This window comes from Apteryx rowi, unplaced genomic scaffold, assembly GCF_003343035.1.
Source record: "Apteryx rowi isolate R43461 unplaced genomic scaffold, aptRow1 scaffold_113, whole genome shotgun sequence".
NCBI classification, from domain to species: Eukaryota; Metazoa; Chordata; class Aves; order Apterygiformes; family Apterygidae; genus Apteryx; species Apteryx rowi.
This window is the reverse complement of record NW_020447342.1, coordinates 635,490-661,040: the sequence shown is the minus strand read 5'-3', so window position 1 is coordinate 661,040 and position 25,551 is coordinate 635,490. Positions and strand designations below refer to the sequence as shown.

Below are 25,551 nucleotides of genomic sequence, written 5' to 3'. Positions count from 1 at the left end.
GCAGGAGGGAGTCACTGTGCATCTTTTGCTTCCCCTACAGAGTGATGGCTCCTCTGGGATTTTGCCTTCCAGCATGATGCTGACCCTTGTCTGCTGTGTACAGAGCACAGTTGTTGCTGCTCTTGCAGGGTGGCTTCATTGACATTAAATACCTTCTGCTCTCCTGATCCCTCACAGCCATAATTCCCACCTCTTCTTTACTACTAACGATGAGGAAAAGCTTTTTTACCTTTGTGGGTGTTTTTTTGTCTGTGGGGCTTCTCATGATTCCTGGGGTTTTTCAGTCCAGCCACCATAGTCTGAAAGTCTCCAACTTTCTTCCTAAAGGGGATCCACCAAGAGATACCTCCCATACTGGATGTTTTCCACTCTTGGCGCTTACTGGCAAGAAAAATATTGCAAAAATACTGCAAACTCTGTTCAAAGTCTGGATTGAAGCATTCAGAAATGGTGTCCCCATTTGAAAATAACCCTCACAGCGGTGAGTAAAGAAATAAGCGATAACAGAATAGCAGCATGACGTCGCTACTTTGTTCTGATTATTGTGCTCCTTGTTATTCTCCACTCAGTGTCCCTTCTCGGTACCCCCTCCCTCTCTATTCATTACTCCTTCCTGTAAAGGTCTTTAAGGAAAGACTAAGCCAACATATGTGAGAAATTTGGGGGGCAGAGTAGATCCTGCCTTGGAGCAAAGGGTAAAACAGGTCACCTTCTAAATGAAGTCTCATTTTGCAATTCTCTGCAAGCATTAATTAAAATAAAAAGGTAGAAATGCGGTTAATTTTACTTCACATCCAATATTACTGTTTAGTTTCACAAAGGTCTCTCATGTATTGGAAAGCCAGTATCTATATGACATCTGCTGCCATTGAGAAAGACAGCTGCAAAATAGCATTGTTGGGTTTCAGTTACTTCTCACTCTGGTTTAAAGTCATGCACTTCAGGGCTTGCTTCATACTACTACATCCAGACTTAGTATAATTGGGAAAGTTCCCACTGCTAGGTGAAACTCGGACCAACAAGTCCATCAACATGCAACCTTAGAGTCCTTTCAGCACAACGGCTCCTGTTTGGACAAGATCAGCTTGAGGTGATGTATGGCTGACTGCAGCCAAGACAACAGGGCCATCTGACAGCAGTGGGCACAGGAAAACCTCTGATACAGGCAATGTGGTGTGGCCTCTGCAGCTTACCTCAGAGGCCCAAACCTTGAAAGAAAAGTCATCATGAGCTTCCTGTTCTACATATGAGATGCACAACTTGCATGGAGATTCAGAGCAAGGGAAGGAAAAACAAGCACAGCTGACCAGACGAATCCCCACCGAAGTGCGGAACACAGAACTGCAGCCAGCTTTTCTCTTTGGTGTTAGCTTTTCCCTTTTGCTGTTGGGCGTTAGTCACATCATTCAGTGCACTGTTCTGCCAGCAGACCCTTTAATCCTGGACCCCCATTGCTAATCTGATACAAGAGGATCTATAGATGATATCTGTGCAGCCATTGCATGGCATCACTCAATTCAAAGCCTCAGTTCCAGGATAAAAACAGACCTAGAAATTTCTTAAAGGCATCCTGAATGCTTTGTAGATGTTTTGTCCACCAAGAGTGTAAAGAGCTATCCTGTTTACCCAGTTAGCTGTTACTGACAATTCTATCTGCCTTGGTAAGCAGACGAATGGTTTGCATCCATTCCCTCCAAGACACTGCCTCATAATCTTGGAGGATTCATGTGATTTCTTTTCCCCCCAAAAGAAGCCATGGAAATACAACTGGGAACAAGAATTTGGCAGTATGTGTGGTACAGCTCATGTAGTGGGGGCTGGGTAACAAATTAGGAAGACAACCAAAATGGTCTAGATAGGATTAATCCTGTCAACATCACCGTGCCAAACCAGAACTGGATTTTGAGAGTGTCCAAGAGAACTAAATTATTTGCAGCTGGGTCTTGCTTGGACATTTGCAGTTGGGAATTCCAGGGCCAATTTCAAAATAGTGCATGGAAGGCCATTTAGAGAGCCCCTTCTATCTTAGCCAGTGACAAGATATTTTGCATTTCTTTCATAAAACACAGGACAGAACTCCTATTCATTTGCCGTAGTAAAAGGCTCACAGAGTTGATCTTCAGTCTGCATGGACAACTCAACTGTTTGTGTACTTACCTTAGCAGAATCAAACTCCCATCCTTTTTAGCTCATTAATCACTTTAACAAAGAAATTTAGAGTGGGTAGTAAATATAATATATAGTTGACACAGTCTGCCAATCATTCCATTAAACTAAAAAGATTGACATATTTAACATTCAATGAGGGCTGTTTCTTAGATGAACAGGGAGAGCAGAAATAATAAGATGTTAGCCAAGGATTAGATCCAAGCAGTATATATTTAATTAGACTTTAAAGAGCTTATTTCAGTGTTAGGAGATACAGTTCCCTGTTGCTGCTGCCTCAATATCATTGTTTCAGTAAGTGTTCTGTTTATCAAGAGAGAGGAGAGTGCTTTATGATATTGTGAATACTTGGTTTTGTCTGTATTTAGATTAAGAAGAAAAAGTTGACTCAAAGCTTTCGTAGAGGTCATCTAATCTGGTTGAGAAGATCTATCCTCCCACAGACTGTATTCAGCACTATAAAGGAATACCCTGCTGATGACAATCTCTCTTTGCAGTGTTATCTCATCCCTGGCCATTCTGGAAGCAACATCTTCTATTATGAAAATTTAGGAATTACACCAGAAATAAGCGCGCTGTTTGCATAGACAGCTTCCTTGGACTACTACCTATTACAAGACCCAGGATTCAAGATATTCACAATGAGCATCAGTGAGGATGATGTTGAGAAGTTTCTTGATGGCAACCCTACTTTTGCAAAACAATACTTTGAAAAGAAGGTGAAAACAGAGTCCTGTGATGACAATGAAAGTGACATCCTTTTTGAGTTGATCCAAGATATGCAAGAAAGCATCAACATGGAGAAAGTTGTTTTCAAGACCTTGAGAAGAATCAGGTCTCTTATTCATGCTGACCGCTGCAGTCTTTTCATGTACAGGCAGAGAAATGGCACGCCTGAACTGGCTACAAGGCTTTTCAACATCCAAGAGGGAAGCACCCTTGAGGAATGCCTGGTTCCCCCCGACTGCGAGATTGTCTATCCACTGGACATGGGCATTGTGGGCTACGTTGCTCAAACCAAGAAAACCATGAACGTTGAGGATGTCAATGAGGTAGGTTTGCCATTTATCCACTCGGTAGATAAGCTCACATGCTTATTCATACAGAAAGGGTCAGGAGAACATAAGGCATCTTGGTGCTTGTTCCAACATCTTGCAGTGTGACAGCTCTCTGATAGGAAACTAACGCAACACTAGTCAATCTGTTAGCAGTTTCCAGTTTTCATTTATAGAGTGAGGTGAAGCTAAACACATCATTGAATTACACCAGATGTTAATGCCTAGCAAACATGTGCGGTGTCACACCTTAGCTGCCTCAGTGTAAAAAGAAAGTCTCGTTCAGTGTGGCAGAGAAGAAACAACCAGGTACTTGCTGCAGTCAGATATGCACTGTATGCACATCAAGTTTTCCACACACATTTATATTCCATGAGAAACTGGCAAAGAGAGAGAAAGCCAGAAAGAGTCCAGAAAGAGTCTTCCACCACCAATCACATTTGAAAACGTTTGCTGTCTGATGCAACCTGGGCCAAGGACCTTTAGAGGCATTTTTATTAACCAAAGAGAGAGGACCTTAGAGCAGGTGGGTTGACTGCAACGTGTGTATGGGTGATCTTCTTCAGAAGCAGCAAGAGACAAACCTTGGTCAAAAAGTTCCTTTCAGCTAACATTGCAACTGCAATACCAGGAGGGATCCAAGGAAATTTAATGTTATATTCTTATGCCTTCATGAGACTATTTTAGCACTCACACTCCCAGGTTGAATCATATAAATCTGAATGGCAGCAATCACAATCCGCTTGTTCTAATCATAGTTATAAAACTAAAATCCATGTGGCTCAAATATGGTATTTGGGATTAGTCCATCTATTGTTTGCTTGCTACAAAGAGACCATCTGTTTTTCCATCCACTCAATGCTCAGCATCAGCATATCCAAATGCTTCAGCAAAAACTTTCTTGTCTTACAGGGAGCATACGAAGACTTTGGTTTGATTTTGCAACCATTCTTTTGCAAAGAATGCATCAGAAGATAGTTAAAAATTTTTAAACCTTTTTGGTCAAATATTTCACCCAAGATGCTGAAGAATTTCAGAGCTGTGAGCCCAGTGCTGCACCCCAGCTCTAGTGCTTTCAGATTTTGCTACTGTTATGGCAATTCCTTTGAAAGCCTCAGTGTCTAAAGCTTGGTTTTCCCCAGGTAGCAGGAAGACCAGCAGTGGGGCTCAGGTATGGAGAGAAGGTGCCTTAGAGAGTGATTATCCATATGTCCACGCTCAGGGCTCAGTATTTTCTACCCCAAACAGAAGGAATTGTACCCGAGAAGTTATTTGGCTGAGCAGGGAGAAGATCTGGGATCAGCAAGACCATCTCTGTTCTCAGTGGGTGAGGGGGGTGTCAAAAAGGGTCTGCCCAGGTGAGGTGATTGGGATGTCTGCCCTCCCCATGCTACTCCTTCCCTGCCTCATTTTCCTTTGGTGTGGGGGGACAGTGACATTCATACAAGGGAAAAGCAGTCTTTCCGGTTACCTATGTGCTGCTGCTGCAGCACAACCAAGCGTTTTCCTGGTAGTTTGGATGGCAATTCCCATGAGCAAGGCTCCCTGGGCAGCCCAAAGCTGTACTGATGCTATCTGTGCGTTGCAACCCTGGCCAACGTGCTCTGGGGATGCAAGTGCATGGGTCAATGGCAGCGTCTGGGAGACACTGCCCCATGCTGCCTGGGTCAACCAATTCCTTTGGAATAGCCAGCCTACCATCCCACTCACAAAGGCCTGGCATGGCCAAGGTTTGGGCTAAAATCACCACCACTTTTCTCTCCCTGGTCCCTAAGAACAGCCACAACCTACTGGCGTATCCAGAAGCAAAAGGCGAGTTTCCCATGCCTTTGAGCTTGAGTTTTTCAGCAGAACTCTGAGAGCAAGGCCATTGCTTCTCCTTGCATAAAGGAGAAGGGGAGAAAACCCTCTAGCACTGTGCCTGTAGGACCAAGGTTCATGCTGCTCATACCAACCTGGGAAGGAATCCCCAGGAGAATATATTTTGAGAGAACTGAGGAATAGACAACTCCATGGAGGCTGCAGGCTGGCAGCAGTTTCAGGGTCTGGGCAGAAACACGAGAGGATTACGGTGAGGGAACAGTACTATGATTGTACCGAAAAGCACAGGTTTATAAACTGTGGCCATGGAGTGCACCACGATAACTGATTATACCCACCTCAGAGTGTTTATTTGAAACTGGATAAAGGGATGTGGGAGGTACTGTGGAGAATGACAGTGATCTATTGCTCAGAAATTCTGGAAATGATTAGTGGAGAGACTACTCATTCTAACAGTGCTTGACATATTAAAGCTTATGATTTGGGAGGTCTTTCCAAAAACTGAGAAAGTTCCCATGTGTTGCAGTCACAAGAAATCACAGCCAGTTCTCCTGATACTACGTTTATCCCCTCTACTTTGTCTAATTTTCTGCTAATGCCTTTGTCTTCCCCAGACATTTTTTAAGCAAAACTTTCTTTAGGCAGCTTGTGCCCAGAGGTCTCAGGCTCAGTTTTAAGACTACAAATATTGTGGACAGTGCTTAATTTGGAATTTCTTCTTTGAACAGTATGCCCAATTCAGTTCATTTGTTGATGAGCTCACCGACTACACCACGAAAAGCATCCTTGCAACACCCATCTTGAATGGCAAAGATTTAGTTGCTGTCATTTTGGCTGTTAATAAGCTGAATGGCCCGTTCTTCACCAGCTCTGATGAAACAGTAAGTGGTYAGTAGTTTGGTTTCTGTCATGCAGTGGTCCCTTTTGCCATATAACAGAGACTCCTGTACAGTAGGGATGTTTACGTTAGTGAGACTACACTGGTTGCTATTATCCCTACAGGGGACTCACCCTGCTACAGAAGAGGCTTGTAATGAGGGTGCTTATCTCAGAAATCTGCATTGCAGTGGGATAAACCTCACCTTAGACCAGTGCAAAGCAAAGCCTTCATCCAGGGGAATTACCACGATATTGCTAAAACAATGTTATGAAATCCAGAACACAGGAKGCTGCTACTGCACTTGACTCAACCTCATTGTTTGCCTTTTCAGCTTTTCCTGAAGTACCTGAATTTTGCTTCCTTAAACTTGAAAATTTATCACTTGAGCTATCTTCACAGTTGTGAGACTCGAAGAGGCCAGGTAAGACTACAAATGCAGATTGGGTTATATCTCAAAATCAAAAGAGTACATGCTTCTGATTTCAAAGATGTAGCTGATCTGCTTCAGAGATATGTGCCTGAAGATCAGAAAGAAACAGGTATCCCTCCACTACCTTGGGATACAGTTCCAATCTCTATTAGTGCTGCTGTTGGCAAATTTACAGGAGCTGGAGCAGTGGCATCAGCCTCAGCTGGACTGAACTCCAGGTGTTTAGTTGAACTCAGACTACAAAACACTCCTGAGGTATTTAAACTCTTCAGCCAGCAGCACCAAGGGATTTTCCCAAAGAATTAAGAATTTGGTATGTTTTCTTCCTCTGATTATTAAAAAAAAAAAGTTATAGAATTGCTCTTTAGTACCATTAAAATAATTCCGATATGGTTGCTCTATTTATTTCCTTCAGTAGAAATGAATGTGTTTGGGGGCTTTAGGGTATTTTGAATTAAAATAATTCAGTCCTGCTCATGACTTGGCTTATGAAAGGACCCTTAAATTCACTGGGGTGAATGGGAATCCATGCAATCACTTTCTGGCAGCAGACAACTGGTTGTCATTAAAGTAAGATAGGCAACCTAGTCTGTGCTTCATGGCAGCCATGCTCTTGTCTCCACTGAGGGTTCACATGGGGGGTAAATGTTTCAGGAAAATGGATGCAGGATGAAAGATTACTTGATGAAGTTTATTTAGACCAGCACTTACTAATTTGTTATCTTATGCTCTTCCTTTGATTGTTTCAGTAATCATTAAAATGTGAGTGATGAACAGTTAAGTGGGTGGAAGGTCTAATGGCTCCTGCAGGGTGCTCTGATCTGGGACCAGTCCCCGGAGTCCTGCATTCATATATTGCTGCTGTGTCAGCAAGTCCCACAGAAAGAAAGGGAAAGCAAAAACCAAATGCAAAACACACTGCCAGCTCTACCCATAACTCGAGTGGCAGAGATCTGGCCATGTAGATCTGAAGGTCTATTTGAGAGTTAATGAAGTTCATTGTGTTAGACTTAAAAGTACTTAAATATGGAGTGAGGAAATTACATCTTCTAAGATGGTCTAGCATTTTAATGTTGCAAAGTCAACTGCAAAACCTGGGAGATCCTGTAAGTAATATGACTTGTGTAAAGACAATTGAGTTTGCTTGTGCTTATAACCTCTAAGAGTCCTTTTAGACCATTTAACACTCTTTGCCCAATTTCTTTACATCATTCCATGACTGGGCCGTTCTTGTGGTGTTTCTCTCAGTCCTTCTCGCTGAACTTCTGGCTTCTGGCCTTATTTATGGCACACTACAGAACTCTGAAAGTAAACCACTGTTCATTTTCCACTGCAAGTTTGTATGACTGATGCCTGCACAAGACAGCTGTGCTAAGACTTTGATGGAAGTAATAATTCAGACACTTCCAAGTCCAACCTCAGTATTTTGCAACCCTAGTGTTAACTGTTTTTGGATGCAATATTTTACTTATGTGCCTAAAATGTGAATGGGGCAATCTCTTTATTTGGGACTAATACATTTTGTACTATATTTGTAAGGTCAGATTTTTACATAACACTTAGTGATGACCTAATTTTGTTCTTCAGAGTATTTCCTTCCATAGTACTACAGCATGAATAAGCAATGCTTTGAGGTTCTGCAGCATAGAGTACTTTTGCACTTTTCAGGGACTGTAATATAAAAGAACAGTTACTTCTTTGTTATTCCAAATATGCCTGGGAAGCCCAGCTTCCCCAGAGAGACTGTGCTCACATTACATTCTCATCCTGCAGGTGCTGTTGTGGTCTGCTAATAAGGTTTTCGAGGAACTGACAGATATAGAGAGGCAGTTCCACAAGGCTTTTTACACAGTGAGAGCATATCTGAACTGTGACAGGTACTCAGTAGGTCTTCTGGACATGACTAAGCAGAAGGTAAGCATTCGGGTGTATGCTGTACCAACACAGCACATATGTCTGCGTGGTTGCTCGCTACTGAGGGGCAATTTCTGGAGATGATAGGTTTTATTTGGGCAGCCAAAGAGCAAGTCAATTTTGAGTCATTATTCCTGTTTATGTTCAGCACTTTTTCTTCCACTGTACAAAATGAAGAACCTGAGGATGAAGAAAGGAGGGGGAGAGGAAAAAAATTATCTCCAAATGGCACTGTCTATGGAGCCAGGAGTTGGGAAGATGAAGGACAAGCAGATATGTCTGACCATTAAACAGCAATCCTGGTCAAAGCCTGGAATGCAAACCCAGTGGATGGCACAGTTATAGAGAGATGTCTGTAAAGCCCCCAACAGCAAAGCAGCCACCTTCCTCAAGTACTCATTCATATGCACATTGTCCAGATTTTTAGGTGAAATTTGGGTACATGAAGAAACAAACTGACAGAAATTAAGTTACTTCTGTGACCCTGATTTGGACCCCCCCACATGCGTCCTTTCCGTAGGAGCCCTGCTTTATTGGTCAGGTCGGACTGTGACTACCAATGTCTTTAATCTCCACTGCGTCTCCAGAACCCTTACAGCCCTGTCTTGTGAAGAGGTGTGTTAAAAGATCATCTGTATTCTGAAGTCATGTTAGTCAGCACGATAGTATAGCCTAAGAAAACATTTCTTTAGCAAACTAGCAGGTACTATAGCCATGCTCTGGAAAATGAGGAACACACAAGATATTGAAACAGATGCTTGTTATGTGAATATAGCCCATACTGTTCACTGAATGAAACAGAAGTCCTATGGATAAAGAACTGTATGATCACCTGTAGCCTTATAATGCATCTGTCACTTCATAATAATGATCTAACCATATTGTTCAATGCCTTCTGTATAGAGTACAAAATACAACATGGTAGAGCAGACATTACTTTGAGGTTTGAGACAGAATGCACTTTTCCACACTAAAAACACTGCTTTCATTTTAAAAACAGGAATTTTTTGATCTGTGGCCAGTCCTGCTGGGAGAAGTTCCCCCCTACTCAGGGCCTCGCACTCCTGATGGCAGAGTAAGTAGCAACCAGATTTCTTAAACTTCCTCCTGTGTAGCTGGGTTCTCTCACCACTGATTTTAACATCACTCTTCTTTTTATCTGTAGGAAATAGTCTTTTACAAAGTCATTGATTATATATTACATGGAAAAGAAGATATTAAAGTCATCCCGTAAGTACCCAGCCTGCTGCTATTGTTTCTGCACAGTACATACTGATACAGGGTGTAGCTAAAGCAAAGGTTCTGCATGATTTAAAGACATTCATGAAGAAATTTTCAAAGGTGCAATAGAAGACTGAATAAGAAAACCAGAACATATGTTGGTGCTTTGAATGAAAGTTTCTGTAGGACAAAGACTATTGCTAGTGCAGTGGGATCCTGACTTATAAGTCAAACTTCAAGAATCACTGCAACAAGCCCTTTTATATGCAGAAATTAACTGCTTTGAAGTGCAAATTCATTGTTCATCTTGCTGCCCTGATGCATCGCCCTTCACAGATGCCTTCACTGCTTCAGCAGGATCCACCCCAGTTCCCCATGTGTTCAGGCACCATTCCCACTGCCCAGCCCCTCACTTCTCATGAAAAGTCATTTCATGGTCATTTCTCCTCCCCTGCCCATCTGCAAGCTTCCTCACTCCTCTCTCTGCCTCTGGTCACAAACCTAGTCTCAAGGCTGTCTTTGACCTTTCCTCCTCTCTTGACCCGATGTTGAGACTCCTTCTTTCTGAAAATCACCCCCTTTTCTTGCCACTAAATTTTTCAAAGAAGCCTTGGGCACTGTTGRACTGGGGTTCTGTGTCAGCTTCCTCCACAATCTGCCATCTCCTCTGGTGTTTTACCTCTCCAAACTACAGCTTTGATAAGATCTCTCTCTGAATTCTCTCTTCACTGCCTCCTTCACAAAAGGGAGAAGGGAAGAGCAGCTGGCTGCAATTGCAATGACTATGCTTCGTCTCCTCCTCTCCCCTCTCACAGCTCCCATCTGTGTGCACATGCACCACAAGCTCTTCACCCTCCCTCCACATCCACACTTCCCAGCAACGTAGGACTCAGCTGAATGAAAAATTTGACATAGCAGAAGTTTCCACATAGTTCTGGTCACACGACTTTGCATCTTGCAAAAGCTGGATATCCAGCTTCACTTCTCAAGAAGTCCCCTCACTGTTTTGGTAAAGCAGTGTTCAAAAGTTCAGCAGACACTTTTGACCAGTCACTTTCTTTTGTCTTTTTGTGCGTTGAAGGCCTGAAATATGACCCCCACTCCCAGTAACAACTTTCTCCTCAAGTGAGATACTTGGTGGACTATGATATTTTATGAGTTATACTTTATTGAATCCTTGAAGGAAAAGTATTTACTTATGTGAATAATTTTTGCTTTCATACTTAGGTCCTTTGAAAATAACAAGACTGCTTGATAACTAAGAATGAAACATGTAAATGTGGGTTGTACAATTGATCAGATACATTTCAGCTCCATGATCAGCATTGTTCTTACAATAAATGTACATCCTTAATTTCCCTTATGCATTTTGCTTTCATTCAGAAATCCTCCCCCGGATCACTGGGCGCTTGTTACTGGACTACCAACATATGTGGCTGAAAGTGGATTTGTAAGTACTTAACTTAGGCTTCATTAGGGGGTTCTGAAAAAAAGCCATGCTGATGCTGTTTTTCATCATTTCAGTTTTTTATTTTGTTATTTAAACTTCTCAGTGCTCACCTTGTAAAACACAATTTGTTTGTGATCCCCTAGATCTGCAACATTATGAATGCTGCTGCAGATGAGATGTTTGACTTTCAGGTACTGTAAAAACTTCCAGTGCCCTCAAGGATTCTACTTTGCTTACAGAAATGTAATTTAGAGTCGGTGTTAGGCACAGAATATATCTTTAGCTTGTAGTGGTGAGATAAAACAATGCTGATGCATTTAGAAAACACATTAAGTACATGGTATCTTTCTGCTTACTGTTGCTTCAAGGAAGGTCCTCTAGATGAATCAGGATGGACTGTCAAAAATGTTCTTTCCATGCCCATAGTCAACAAAAAGGAAGAAATCGTTGGTGTTGTCACATTTTATAACAGAAAAGACGGGAAACCTTTTGATGAACAAGACGAGACTCTCATGGAGGTATAGTTCCTTGCTGGGTCTAGGAGCAATTCTTGTAGTTGAGAAAAATCACTTTTGCTCATTGTACACCTGCAAAACACACTCCAGTGTTTTGCAGCTAGGTGTGTTTCTTTTTTTGCTTATATAGGTATTATGCAGTAGCTTGAAAGCCACTAAGTGAAACTGTTGGTTCTTTCAGCTTTGAAAAACCCAGCTGTGTTCACATCTTTTAGTTGCAGCAATATTTGCTCAGACACCTAACCATAAGCAGCTACAATGCAGTAATATGACCGTTCTGACTTATGTATAGATGTATTACAGCTGACTTGCACAGACTGGACAGCTCACTCAAGAAATTACACAAAACTGATATGCATAGTTAAGATAAACACTATTGAATCTACAAGCAACAGCTGTAATTGCTGAGAAATGCTTCTGTGTTAGTTTCAATTCAATGTAGACATCCAGCTCTTGGCATCTCTTATCAACCTGAGCATTTCCTGAAATGGACCTTTGTTAGCAAACAAAGTTTAAATTGGCCACTGAACAGCAAACACCAAACAAGCCATGAGCAAACACAAAAGTGTCAGTAAATACATATTAAAGGTGACCGGACCATCTTGCTCTCCTGTGGAGATACGGAGGGTTCTCGACCAACTGTCACAGTTCTGACACCAGTTTTTCCACAAGCATAGGGTATAACACCAAACACTTGTAACAAGATCAAAGTAGCTTTCCACATGCTGAACTGGACCAAGGGTCCTTGAATCTCCACAGTACAGATACTCGAGACCTATGCAGATTCATCACCTGAGGAGCTGATGGGAACACACATGTGATTGCGTATTGCTAGAGTTATGGCCAAAGTAGACCTTATGTTTCTCTAAAAATATATCATGCAGTGTTATGTTTCTGTGTCTTTAAGAAACAGATGCTTTGGTTATTTCACTGTTTTCTTCTTGTTCCCTCTACTAGTCCTTGACACAATTTCTGGGCTGGTCCGTACTCAACACTGATACCTATGATAAGATGAACAAGCTGGAGAACCGGAAGGACATTGCTCAGGATATGGTGCTCTACCACGTGAAATGTGACAGGGATGAAATCCAGGATATTCTGGTACTCTTTCATAGCATGTAGCATACCCGTGCAGTGTACTGAAGTATGGACTGGTCAGCACTGAACTGCAGTTGTGTCTGTGGACATAGAGCATCTCATCCCACAGAAATGCTTCTGTCCCATTGGCACCCTTCAAATTTTTGCAGGAGGGACCTTATTCTCCCCTGCCCTCCCTTGGTGCCCCATCTTGAGGCTTTGTTTCACCTCAGAGCTGCTGAGGCTCAGCCAAGTGTCTGACAAGAACAAATTCCACCACACAGGTCCCTTACTGACAGAATTTCTCTTTCCTGCCCCTCATTCTGCCTTCCTTCTCCCCTTCATTACTTACTGGCTGCATCCACCTTGTTCTTATCTGACTTCAGAAATGCAGCCACCTCTAAGATGTGAAGTCAGCACCCAGGGAGGCAATTACTCCTTACTGCAGCTGCATGATGGCAGAACAAGTCTTAAGGCTGACTGTGGTCTCCCCTCCACCTTGGCATGCTGCACTGTGTCCTTTCTATTTTGCTTAGCAAAGCCCGCCCTGGAGGTGAGTTCACACGGCTGTGGCCCAGGGCTGCTCTGTAGGGGGGCTGAGAACTGATTTACTCTCCAAAACCTCCTTGATACAGAAGATGTGGAGTTAGAGAACCCTGCTGGGACACTGAGTCTAGGGGAATTTTTCCAAGCAGAGCTAAAAATTGACCTAATCAGTGAGACTCATAAAATATCTCAACCTCCTAAAACCATCCTGAGGGAGAACACTTTTACAAGGCAGAAGTGGTTGAAAGATCAGCAACAGAAGTGAGGTCTGGAAAGAAAACACATATTGAATATGAGAACTCCCTCAGATACGTTGATCCTAGAATGCCCCAAAGCTGCACAGTGTGAAATCGTATGGGATTTGGTTATCAGTTTAACATGTCCATGCTCTTTGTAGCCAACAAGAGAAAAGCTGGGGAGGGAGCCAGATGAATGCGAAGAAGAGGAGCTTGCAAGCATACTGGTAAGAGCTATGCACTGCTGGAACTGATAACCATGGTAGAGAAATATTAGCTGGGTGGAGACAGGGAAGAGTTATGTTGGCACACTAGTACACATCAACAGGGCATCTCAAGACTTGTGAATGGTAAGGGCAAAGCCTGCCCTCCCCTCCTCCACTGTGTGGGTGTGAGGTTATTATCAATAGGTATCAGGGAACGTCTTCCCAAGCTCCTGGGAAACACCTGCTTTGTGCCACTGTACCACAAGGGAATGGCTCAGGCGCCTGGACCTGCCATACATTTTATTCTCTAGAACAAATAAGGAGGACTGTAAGGCTTCCCCAGTAAGACTTGTCAGGTTCGGATATACAATATATGATTTCAGTACATCTCTACTCTAGCATTAGACTCTTTTTGATAATATATAATCAAATATCAACTATATATCAAAAAAAATATAAATATATATCAAAATATATCAAATTAACAAGAAGACCACTTACCAAAAAGCAAGCAATTTCTTTTGCAAAAGACTCCTTCCCTCTTCCCCCATTGACCGGGTGGAAAAAAGCTGCATTTCAGTCTGTTCGTGTGTCATATTCTAAAAGGGAAGGTTTCCAGCAACATCAGACTGGTGTATTTTTATTAAGCAAAAACTGTTCCAGATGTTTCTGGGGGGGTGGCATAAATAGCACAGCAATAACCTATTCCACCCTTTTTACAGAAAGAAGAACTCCCTGGGCCCACCAAATTTGAAATCTACGAGTTCAGGTTCTCTGATTTTGACTGCACTGAGCTTGAGCTGGTGAAGTGTGGCATTCAGATGTATTACGAACTCGGCGTGGTGAAAAAATTCCAGATCCCGCAGGAGGTAGGAGCTGGCAATGCCTGGGTTCTCACACCTTGTCAGGTCAACGATTTGCGTGCCGCACGTCTTGCAGGGTGGCAGAGGTCCGGGTTCATGTGGGCTGGTGGGGGAGAGGACTGCGTGTCCTCAGCCCCACCACTGCCCTGTGGGATGGGCTCAGTCAGGTGTGCTGCAGGACACTCTGGCAAAACAATGCTGTCCTGTCAGTTGGCTCAGTTCCTCCTATAAACAGGAATTTCCTAGAAAACCCTTAACAGGAGAGCCCTGAGTGTGGGGAACCCCTGCCAGTCCTCGGTTGCTGGATGTAGCTCTGGAGTGTGCAGTTGACCTGTTCTTCTCTGTACTGTGGTGGGAAGCACAATGCACCAGTATGGTTACAGGCACAGGTTTGCTATCTATCTGGTCTGTACGGTGAGGACTGCACCATGCAAAATTTGTTTACTCTTGCTCTAATACCATTAACAGCAGCAGTGTAGCAGCACGGTTTCCATGAGGACCACTGAGCAGCACATAGTGCATATGCTTCATTTTCTGTAGTAGATATCTGTAGCTTTGAGCCAGCGTAAGCTGAGAGTCACACCAGCAGGTTCCTCTTTGTTCGGTCCCTCACAAAGGTGGCCATGCCTTCCTTCAGTGCAGGCTGCATATATATCCTGACTGCTGGTGACAGGGGTGGCATCAGCCTCGGGAACAAAGACCCCAAAGGAAAAGGTTGAAAGCTCCTGATTCACAGGTTCAAGGCCTTTTGCCACAGTGCATGTCTCTGTAGGATGTGGGAAACTCACATTTGGGCAGCTGTGCTGCTCACCAAGGGATTTTTCAGCACAGCATGTGAAGTTTATTTCCATCTAGTGGGATCTGCAGGCAACTGCATGAAGAGCTTTCAGCCAGATGGCCTTCCCCATGGAAAGGCAGGCGGAAAAGGCGGAGGGAAGTCAATGGCATTGAATGGGAATTACTTCTGTGCTTCATACTTACAGCATGGGTCACTGTAAAAAGCTTTCAAACAATCTACTCTGGAATAATTAATTCCTGATTTTCACACTTCAGATGTAAAAAAAAGATATTCTTTGCTGCCACTCTAATAGCTAAGATAGACATAAAAGAAAAGCATATTCATCCATGACTTGTTCGCTCTCTAATGAAGAAAACCTCTGTAGCTACAGAAGTAAATGCATTTGGAGAAGTACAATGCAGAGAAAAAAAACTTCTTTATCCAATGTCGTGTGTTACTATCAATTAGGTGTTATAATATACTCCATCTCTCTAGACCTATGCAGCCAGCTCTCTTCTGAAAGAAGAATTTGTATTATTAAATCACAACATATAGGAAGGACAAACCTCACTAATGACAATGTAGTGAAACACAAAAATGTAATAAGTTCACAAACAGTACAATGAAATCCCTTTTCCTCTAGACCTTGCTATTTCTCACTCCCCCAGTAAGCACCTCTGTGATTTTCTTTTTCTTAAAAACAGACACAGAAAGATACAAGAAAGCAGAAAGGCATATTTTAAACCATTCCACATTACCACTCCATTATGTTTTACTGTAGCAGAATTGTCAAGGAAGCCTCTTTTTCCAAAAGCTAGTATGGAGTAAGAGACAAAAGCAGCACAGGTTGTTTTTTGCCATTCACAGCTCTAGGCTCTTTCCTGATTACCAGTGACAACTTGCTAGTGATATGGTACAAACAAAACAAAATGCAAAAAAAAACCAACCCAAAACACCAAAACCCCACCAAAAGAAAAACCCAAACATAATGTAAGCTAACCTCCTGTTCCCCAATTTGCAGGTGCTGGTAAGGTTTGTGTACTCTGTCAGCAAAGGTTATCGGAGGATAACTTATCACAACTGGCGCCATGGCTTCAACGTTGCACAGACCATGTTCACACTCCTGATGGTAAGGTACCACCACCCCAGCAAACTGTGGTACAGCTCTGTTTACAGGGGGTCTTGCAGCATGCCCTGGAAGTCAGCAGGGCTCCCTTCAAATCCTGCTATGAGATAAAACGTTGCCACTACTTGCACAGTTCCTACAAAATGAGAAGGTCTCAGTGAGTGATGAGTCCACATATTACACTCAAAACTGTGACCAAAATTACCCGATGGATGGAGTCCTTTAATTCTTATGGGCATAGGTGTGCATGGCGTTGAATAGCCTCCAGATTAAATCCCTTTGCAGCTCAGGGCACAAAGAGTGCAAGACCTCCCTTTCTCCAGTACTTGCTGACAGTAAAAGCCAGACTGACATTAGCTTAGATACAGACAACATCACACTTTCCATTTCCAGGCAGCACAGCCACTGCTTTCAGTCTATTTCTAGCATGAATGTGCAAGTCCCATTTCTCATGGGCTGTCAGGGCAGTAGGTGCCCCAAGATGAAAACCAGAGCTCAAGCTCGCTCTCCGCAGCCGCTCCAGCTCAGCACCATGGCCCAGGGCAGCAGGTAGGGCCCACAGCTGGTGGGGTGGTTATGCATGATTCCTGACAAACCTTGGGGCAATCCAGTGTGGACTGCCCATTGCTCTCTGCCCAGAGATATTGACCCTTTGCAAGGTGCTTTGTGTCCTGGGGCTTGTTATGAGGATACAAACATCTTGAGGCTGCTGGTGTGGTGGGGTGGTATCTCAGGTAGGTATTGAGCCTATGTGCATGACACATGTGCCCACATAAAACCCTGACTTGCTCCTGAAACATTTTGTTTCCAGTTGCTTCCCAATTTTAAGCTAAGTGTACTGTGTATTGAGTTTAGCTTCACAAACATTTTCAGTTCTCCTGGACTGTTTCAATGTGGAGATCCCCAGCACAGAGCAGTCGTAGCCCAGTACCTTTTCCTATAGGAGATACTAATAGATAACATGCAAATTCTCACCCTCCAGACTGGCAAACTGAAGCGTTACTACACAGACCTTGAAGCCCTTGCTATGGTAACTGCTGCTCTGTGCCACGACATTGACCACAGAGGAACCAACAACCTTTACCAGATGAAGTAAGCACTTTCCTACCACTTCAGACCATTTGCTGTTGCTTTTGCATGGAGTGGAGGTCAGACAGCAATCACACCAAACCCCTGTGCAGCTCTATTCTATACACAGAGGACAACAATCTCTATTCTGCAAATAACTTTTCTATCCAGCTTGCCACAGGGCTTGGCTTATGTTTTGGCCATTGGTGAAGCTGTGGTTTTGAGGTGCTCTCTGAGGCTGTCTTTAACTCCAAGCAATCTGGCCTTAGCTATTTGACTAAAACAACACTCCACATTACTGTTATAGGGTGGACCAAGGGCAGCACAGGCATTTAGTAGCCCGAGCATCATAGGAGACTCAGGGTGCTGCAAGGAGCATCCTGGACATGAGAAGCCTACTTTTTGCTGGAAGGTATCTATACAGAAAACACCGTGTGTGGCACTGCCTTTACCGCCTACAGAAACAAAGCACCCATGAGCATGAGGGAATTACTTCAAATATGCAGTCACTACTACAAAAAATCAGTTTCATAATTTCAGTGACCGGTCAAGCCTCTGTTGCAGGCTTAAGGTAATGTCAGATCACAATTCTTTCGTAATGCTGGCTGGCTGTGTTAACCTACTGTTTGCTGGAGTCCTTAGGGAAAATTTAAGTCAAACTGGCTGGTGTTTTGGATACCACTGGGTCTCGGGGGCATTTAGCTAGCAAAGTGTGCAAGGACTGTTTTTTGTGTTCCTATCATCATACATCAATATATAGTTATTCAGGAATTAAAAAAAACCCCAGCAACTATGCAGAGTAATAAAAGTCCAGTCATAAACAACATTTTCTGTGAAATTCACAGATTGAAGAATGTTTTATACAGTGCCCAAATAGTTATAAGTAATGTCATAGAAAGTCTTTTAGCTGTTAGGCTGAAGTCATTAGCTATTTAAAACATTACTCTTAAGCCTTTTATAAAATGAGCTGGACTTAGATAAAAAGTTTGACAAATTTAAATACCAAATGGGACAATTTCTTTTTTAAGTACTGTACTAAAAATCTTTAATTTTTCATTTACACAACCAGATCTCAAAATCCTTTAGCAAAACTTCACGGATCTTCAATTTTAGAGAGACACCACTTGGAATTTGGAAAATTCTTGCTCTCTGAAGAGGTTTGTAATGCATGGTAACGTAAGAACCCAAATAATTTACTTTCAGAGAAGTTTTTAGCAATAAACTGTAGTGCCATCAACTTCCATGATTCCTGTGCCCAGAGGTTTAGGACAATGTCTTTCTCTGGTCTGGGTTTCTGAGAAACTGCAGCTGTGTCAGCCCTTCCACCCCCCCCCCCCCCCCCCCCAAGTACATTTTGCTCACCAAGGACCAAAACTCATCAGCTTCCTAAACACATGATTTTTTCAGGAGCCATACCGTTGGCCCCCAGGACTATCTTAAATACAGGGTCATCCTCCTGTAGCCTCTTTGATAATGCCAAGGCTGACAGACCCCTGCCAGCAAACTGTTCGCTTGCGGTGGGGTCGGGGAAGTTTGGGGACATGCCGCGTGACAGCCCCAGGGCACAGACCCCATCCAGCGACTGTGAGGGAGGCTTGGCACCAACGGACAGCGAACTGGGCTCATAACCCTCGCGCCTGACAACTGCAGCTGAAGCTATTAAATAAAGGCACATTTGAGAAAGGAAGAAGCCCATCAGCTCCTAACAAAGCAGTGCTTGGCTTTTTACAGCTTGTTTGGTTTGCTTTTCAGTCGCTGAATATATGTCAGAATCTCAACCGGAGACAGCACGAGCATGTGATTCACCTGATGGAAATCGCTATTATAGCAACAGATTTGGCTCTGTACTTCAAGTAAGTCAGTCACACACACTGCATATGCAGGAGAGAAAGCAGCTGGTACTCTACAAATATAAAAAGTGCTGCTTTTCTCTGTGCGTAGGGACACTCTCCACAGGCACTGCCTCCAAAAGGCTCTCTTTAATGCTCATTTCAAAATAAGGAGGAAAATTCAAATCATTCAAAAAGTTTGAAACTCTTACTAAATGCATCTGTGACTTTTCAGCTCTTGGTTTCCAAACAAGGCAGTGCAGTATGATCCCCTAACAGAAAAAAAAGTCTTTTTTTTTTTTTAATTTACTCAGTCATTTAACACTAAAAATACTCATTAATGCCAATGACCTGGCCAGGGTGTCATTAACCTCTCTGCGAGAGCAGCACAGCCCAAATAATAACAAGTCCCTTATCAATGAATATGTAGTCCACTGTCTGTTTCAATCCCAAAAGCCAAAAATGCCGAACAACTCAGAGCAGGATATATTGACTCCCGGGGGCATAAGGCCGGCAGTCAACAGCACATGACTTCCTAATTAGCAAGAAGCTTTCCAAATCCACTGCTCTCAAGTGCCCGCATCAGGGATTGCTTCTGTACTTTGCACTGAAGAATGATCAGGCAAAATACAAGCAGTCCTAGAAAAAGGAGTTTGTCCCCAGACTCATGATGGGAGCAGATAACACCACTTCATCACCAGATGGGAACAAGCCCATCTTTGCTGTCCTTGGTCTGTGGTTTGTGATCAAAGGCATGATTTAGATCAGATCTAGGCAAAAGTGAATGGACAGCACATGTCCTCGAGTTTCTTTGTGGATCTGGCCTAAGAGTTGAAACAGCAAATTTTTCAAGATTTCATGCCACTCAAAATATGGGCATGCTGCATATTACCACCTCCCCAGCACTTGCTACATATTTTTAGGCATATAAGTAGTGCTAACAACGTCTGAGTATATAAAGACAGGTAGCCTTAAAAATATTCCAGTACTAGAGCCGGCTCTAGGTTTCATCTGTTGCAGTTTGCTTAATATTCAGGTAAAAAGGCGGCTGGTGGTGTTAGTGAATGCAGAAGCATTCCTCATTTAGCTTCTGTTATTTCATAAATGTTGTCACATTAACAGATGTTGTCAAATTAACTGCTCAAGTCTCACCTCACTGTACTTACTTTTTAATTAACCAGATTAAGTAATTTACAGTAGTTTCCCCTACTTAAAACAAGCAAGTGATGGTAACTGCTTTTTGTTGGGGTCTTCCCTGAGGAGCTAAATGCCAGGACAGCAACTACTGGAAACATTGTTGTAAGGATTATCAAGCTATGATCTGCCATCTATTTTTAACACATTAGTTTTCCCATTTTTGAGCTTTCTTTTTTTTCTCTCTCTCTCAAAGAAAAAGAACAATATTTCAAAAGATTGTTGATGAGTCTAAGAAGTATGATAGCTCAGCTGCCTGGACTGAATACCTGTCTCTGGAGACGACAAAGAAAGAAGTTGTCATGTGAGTAAACCAGTTCTGGAAAGATTCATGATGCAGTAATGCCTTTCTTCCTAGGCTGACTGGTGAGAGCTCCAAAACATAGCTAAGGCCATTAGTATGTTCAGTATTAAAAAGGATTTTTCTCTTTCAGCAGTAACGATCCCTGGCTAGCATACCCCGCTATGCTGGGACTGAGGGAAAAAACGCTCTGGCTTTGCGCAATTTGGGCATGCTTGAATGAACCTTAGTGTGAAATCAACACGTGCCAGACAACCGTCTGCTCAGACCTGATCTTCTGGAGAAGCCTAGACACAGGACATAGGGAAGAAACTTGAAATTGTTCTTGCCAGATAAGTGACTGGCTTCAGGGTGTCCCTTCCACTGCTATATTCCCAATGAGGAACGAGATCTGTCTCAAACAAGTAAGCCATCCCATATGCCACAAACTGGGGCAGTTTGCAATGGCAGAGCGACAAGAGCCCAATCCACCAGTTGCTCTTCCTGATGGCACCCAATTTTAGTTACACAAAGCTGTTGTAACCTAACACGTTGTCCAAGACACCGTTCATTGCCGATGTAGGGCACTGCAGCAGTCTGTGCCATTCAGTGTCCTTGAGGAGCTGGCAGGAGTTTCCTCCAAAGTCTGGAAGTTCAGCACTGCAGTTCACCAAAGCAGTGAAGATCTCAGTGCCAGTTCCCTAGCATAAATGCTTTTTAATCAAGAGAGCAATTCTTGATGCCTGTCCCCATCAGGGACAAGGTTGTTACACCACCCCATCTTTCTTTTTCAAGCACTTCAGCAGGGACGGGGGATACATGACACAATACTGGACCATAAAGATCCTGAACCCACAAGAAGCAGGATGAAGTCTTTAGAGCAGAAACTAATTTCTCTTCTGTTCTCTAGGGCCATGATGATGACAGCATGTGATTTGTCAGCAATCACTAAGCCTTGGGAAGTCCAGAGTCAGGTCAGGTGCTTGATACACTGTTAGGTTTCTTTAGCTTGTACTTCAAAATAATGCAATTTTCTAAGCTGCCTAAAAGCTGCCTAAAGGTTTCCTGCCAAAACTAGCAAAAGGGCATTAGAATAACGATCTTTTTGATAGATAAATCAAGCTTTAGGATCACAGTCATGAATTCTGTAGGAAATTTGTGTTTGCCAGAAAGGATAAGAATGCAAGCACTTCCTGTGTTACAGTGAGAAGAGGTTTTATCCACATAATGCATGGAGGGGTTTTTACAGCAATACCTGCTGTCTGATCAGTTGTTTCCTTTAGGAGTTCCCTCTGGAACTGCATGTATTTGATCAGGTTCTAAGTAAGAAACATTAGAATTTAAAGGAGGGTGAAATAAATAAACCCATCTTTCCATTCAACATGGAAAAARGGCAACTGAGAAAAACCTAATACGTAGCTACAGCTGTGACCAGCATTGGTCCAAGAAGCAAATTTCTTGCAGGGGACTTGTTGGGAACTTATCTTAATACATGAATAGTGAATTAAGGAGCTCTGGTGCAAAGAGGGCGTTTGAGCCTCTGCTACACCAGTGCAATCCTCTTGCCACCTCGGTCATTCCCAGGAGGGATTTTGGGAAGGTCTGGGGGCTGGGGGGATGGACAAGATTAAGGCATAAAGGAGCTAGAAGTAAGATTTGCTTCTTAGTGGAGACATGAGGTGTTTGAAGTTAGAATGCCAAAGGCGGTGATAATTTTTTTTCCCTCCTTCACAATGTAGGTAGCTCTTCTCGTAGCAGCTGAGTTCTGGGAACAAGGAGACTTAGAAATAAGCGTACTTCAGCAACAGCCTATTGTAAGTCGCACCTGAGAGCCAGATGGTTTCAGTCATTACTTTCTATTGTTCATCTCAGCAGAGAGCAGTACAAACATCACCACCACTAGGGTGCTGTGAGTCTTCCTGACTACTGTGCCAGTCCAAACCCATCTAAAAATGTGGGAATTCAAATAGGAAGACCATCTGTGACAGAGCCCGTTGTCCAGCTCTCCACAGAGTTAGATGGACCCCACTGGCTGTGAACCAGCAAGGTTCCCCCTGGAGATTTTGGGCTGATCTCTTACAGACAAGAAGAAAACAAAATACCTACATCTTAGGGGAAAGCAGAGTTTCCAATAACGAGAAAGAGCTACAAACACAAAATTCATAGAGTCCAGAAATAATTTCTGGTAAATGAATGTACTTTAGATCAGTGTTTCTTAACGTATCAGAAAATATGATGGACCATCAAGCTTTTGGGGTRTGGGAGGAAACTCCCTTGACCAGCTTGCATACCCCCTAATGCATATCAGATGGGAAGAGAAGTGCTGAAGYAGTAAGAATTTGGGTAAATTATATTTGACATGTCATGCAGATTTAATTTTTTTGCTCTAATTACAAATATTTAAATTTGGCTTGGACAGAGTCAAGAGTTGTTCCCTGACTTGGCCTCTATCTGTGTGGCTTGGGTTTTCTTTAAACAAACTTTCATATGTGCCCTCTGCCCACAGATGCATCATAAATAATACCCTGAGCAACAAGATTTTAAAATAATATCACTGAATGTTCAACTGAGTGTTTTAGATACTTAAATACCTCTTTGGCACTTCGTAACATGGCCCTTCTCTCAGATATCCTGTTGAGAGGCACAAGGGAAAAACTCTTTGTCTTCCTCGCCATCCACCAGCACAGAAAGAGCCATCTCAGACTTATCCTAAAATGAGCCCACTTCATTCCTCTGCAGAGGAGGAAGAGGGCTGTGATCAACAGCCTTTATGGACAGCATGGCAGAACAACAAGGCAGTTCTGGGGCGAAAGCAGAAGTGCGCGTTTTTTTATGAAGTGTTCTCATAAATCATGAAGGACTCCTGTCTTCTCCCCTAGCCCATGATGGACAGAAGAAAAGCTGCTGAACTTCCAAAGCTTCAAGTGGGTTTCATTGACTTTGTGTGCACCTTTGTCTACAAGGTAAGCCAAGCACACCCTTGCACACTCCATCCTACTCAATATGTGTTCAAATCCCAGCCTCCCTGGGAAGTCCCAGTGTAGAAACAGCACTTAGGAGCGGAGGGACAGGTAGAGGAGACAGCAGTGAGAGGAGTTCCAGGTTGCTGCCAATCTCTCTTCTTCCTGCATTCAAAGGAAAAGGGAAGATTTGGGAAAGGAAATTGCCAAAGAGATCTCTGATAGAGAAAAGCATGGGAGCTTTTGTGTATCAGACGGGAAGAGAGCAGGAACTCATCACCCCAGGGTCTCCTAGGCACAGGGAGGGAACGAGGCTGCCCCCTTCTCCTGTGACCGTGGAGGAAGGTTTCCTCTAACCAGCTTCCCCTCTCTGTGGCATTGCAGCCTGGTCCCTCTTCATGCCATTAATGCTTCCCCTGTGCGAGCCTGCTGGGGAAGTGAGGGATAGCAGCGCATCCTGCAGGATCAGGGATGAATGACAAGTGCTATCTCTGCACAGCATTGCACTGATGGTTGTGTTTTGGTCAGGAATTTTCACGTTTCCATGAGGAAATTCAGCCAATGCTTGATGGGCTGCTGAACAACAGAAATGAGTGGAAGACTCGTGCTGATGAGTATGATGCAAAAATAAAAGCTCTGGAGGAAGTGAAGAAAAAAGAGGAAGAGAAAATGGCTTCAATGAAAGGTCAGAAAAAATGCTTAGCTTTTCATTCCTGACTCAAAATATATTTATCCAATATCCTTCCAGATCTGCAGCAAGCTTTCCAAAAGCAGAGGGCTTACCATGTCAGTAGATAGGTCCAAAGAGTCACAAAAAAGACCTGGATGTGAGGAACATTTTTCTTATCTTGCTCAATTGGCTAGGTTTAAAAAAAAAAAAAAACCTCCATTAAACACCTTGTTTTCAAATCTGACACTGTGACAGGTTGTCAAAAAGGCTACCTGCTCAAATGCCTGTGGGCATCTGAAAAACTAGTGAGACTATCTTCAGTGTGAGCTCCAGGGCACCTGGGGTCAGCAGGAGGATCTCTGTGAGTAGGTAGGTTGCTGGAGAAGAGCAGAGGTAGATTGTTTTGTACACAAGGGCTGCAGCTGATGCGCTGCCCGACAGGTCATGAAGCATCAGGAGTTAAGAAAAACTAACACGCTCCTAGGGAGAAGACTTGAAGAATGACTGTTCATCCCATTTCTAGCCCAAATTAAGTAGTACTTTGGCAATTTATTTTGATTGAATCTATTCTTCTTTTCTTTGGACCAAGTCTGGATGGCACTGAAGTCTACCAGCTGCAGTGAGCATTGGATGAAAGCCCGCATTAATGCTTGTGGYTGTTAGCCCGAGGATTTGTTTGATTCTCTGAGATATGGAAGCAGCATGCTCTCTGACCACCTCTGCCAAGTATCTGAATAACAATCTGTCAGAACTTGGTGTATCTGCTCCTTGGAGTCTGCATTTAAAGTTTCCTTCTGCTCCAAACTGAACCAAAACCACAATATCCCATGGGGAGGACRTTCCTCAGAAAACATAGTTGAGTGATTGTAAGGGTGACCTAAAARTCTTATTTCAATTTCATTAGAAATTAATTTAAAGTATCAAAGTAAGGGCTTTGGGTATGATTTGGAAAATGTCTGAAGAATTCTTTCCTGATTAAGTAATCAGCATGTAAGTGAGAAACCTGCTAACTCTAAAAAGCTATTTCAAAGTAGCTTTATATGTATCTTGTATAGTAGACAGCTCTAAATATGCGTACTTTAGACATGATATACATTGATCACATGATTATTTACAAGCACTAAATAAACCCTTTASAGAATAAGAAGAGATTTTAGGACATTTATGACTGTACTTCTAATTCTTTTTTTTTCTTTTTATATGGCAGATGGAGTCACCTGTAATGGAGGAACAGCTCCAGCTTCTAAAACCTGCAGTATACTTTAG

The 25,551-nt window shown here is 42.9% G+C and overlaps 1 protein-coding gene across 1 annotated transcript; it reads left to right on the top strand.

The window, feature by feature from the left end:
* Window positions 1-442: 442 nt before the first annotated feature.
* On the top strand, window positions 443-25,551 carry PDE6B (phosphodiesterase 6B). The gene is made up of 23 exons (XM_026078259.1): window positions 443-481; window positions 2,664-3,218; window positions 5,771-5,923; window positions 6,254-6,343; window positions 8,126-8,266; window positions 9,267-9,341; window positions 9,432-9,496; window positions 10,871-10,937; window positions 11,081-11,128; window positions 11,306-11,455; window positions 12,410-12,553; window positions 13,473-13,538; window positions 14,240-14,386; window positions 16,180-16,287; window positions 17,267-17,376; window positions 18,422-18,509; window positions 19,105-19,205; window positions 20,572-20,679; window positions 21,566-21,629; window positions 22,395-22,469; window positions 23,535-23,618; window positions 24,144-24,300; window positions 25,493-25,551. Exons 2-23 carry the CDS (start codon window positions 2,808-2,810, stop codon window positions 25,549-25,551), a joined length of 2,511 nt encoding a protein of 836 aa, XP_025934044.1. The 5' UTR covers window positions 443-481; window positions 2,664-2,807.

Excerpts from the sequence above, each read along its gene's own strand:
- PDE6B (XM_026078259.1), top strand. The coding sequence starts at position 2,808 with ATGAGCATCAGTGAGGATGATGTTGAGAAGTTTCTTGATGGCAACCCT. Across the intron at positions 21,630-22,394 it reads CTTGGGAAGTCCAGAGTCAG|GTAGCTCTTCTCGTAGCAGC; the intron begins GTCAGGTGCTTG and ends TTCACAATGTAG. Across the intron at positions 23,619-24,143 it reads TGTGCACCTTTGTCTACAAG|GAATTTTCACGTTTCCATGA; the intron begins GTAAGCCAAGCA and ends TGTTTTGGTCAG.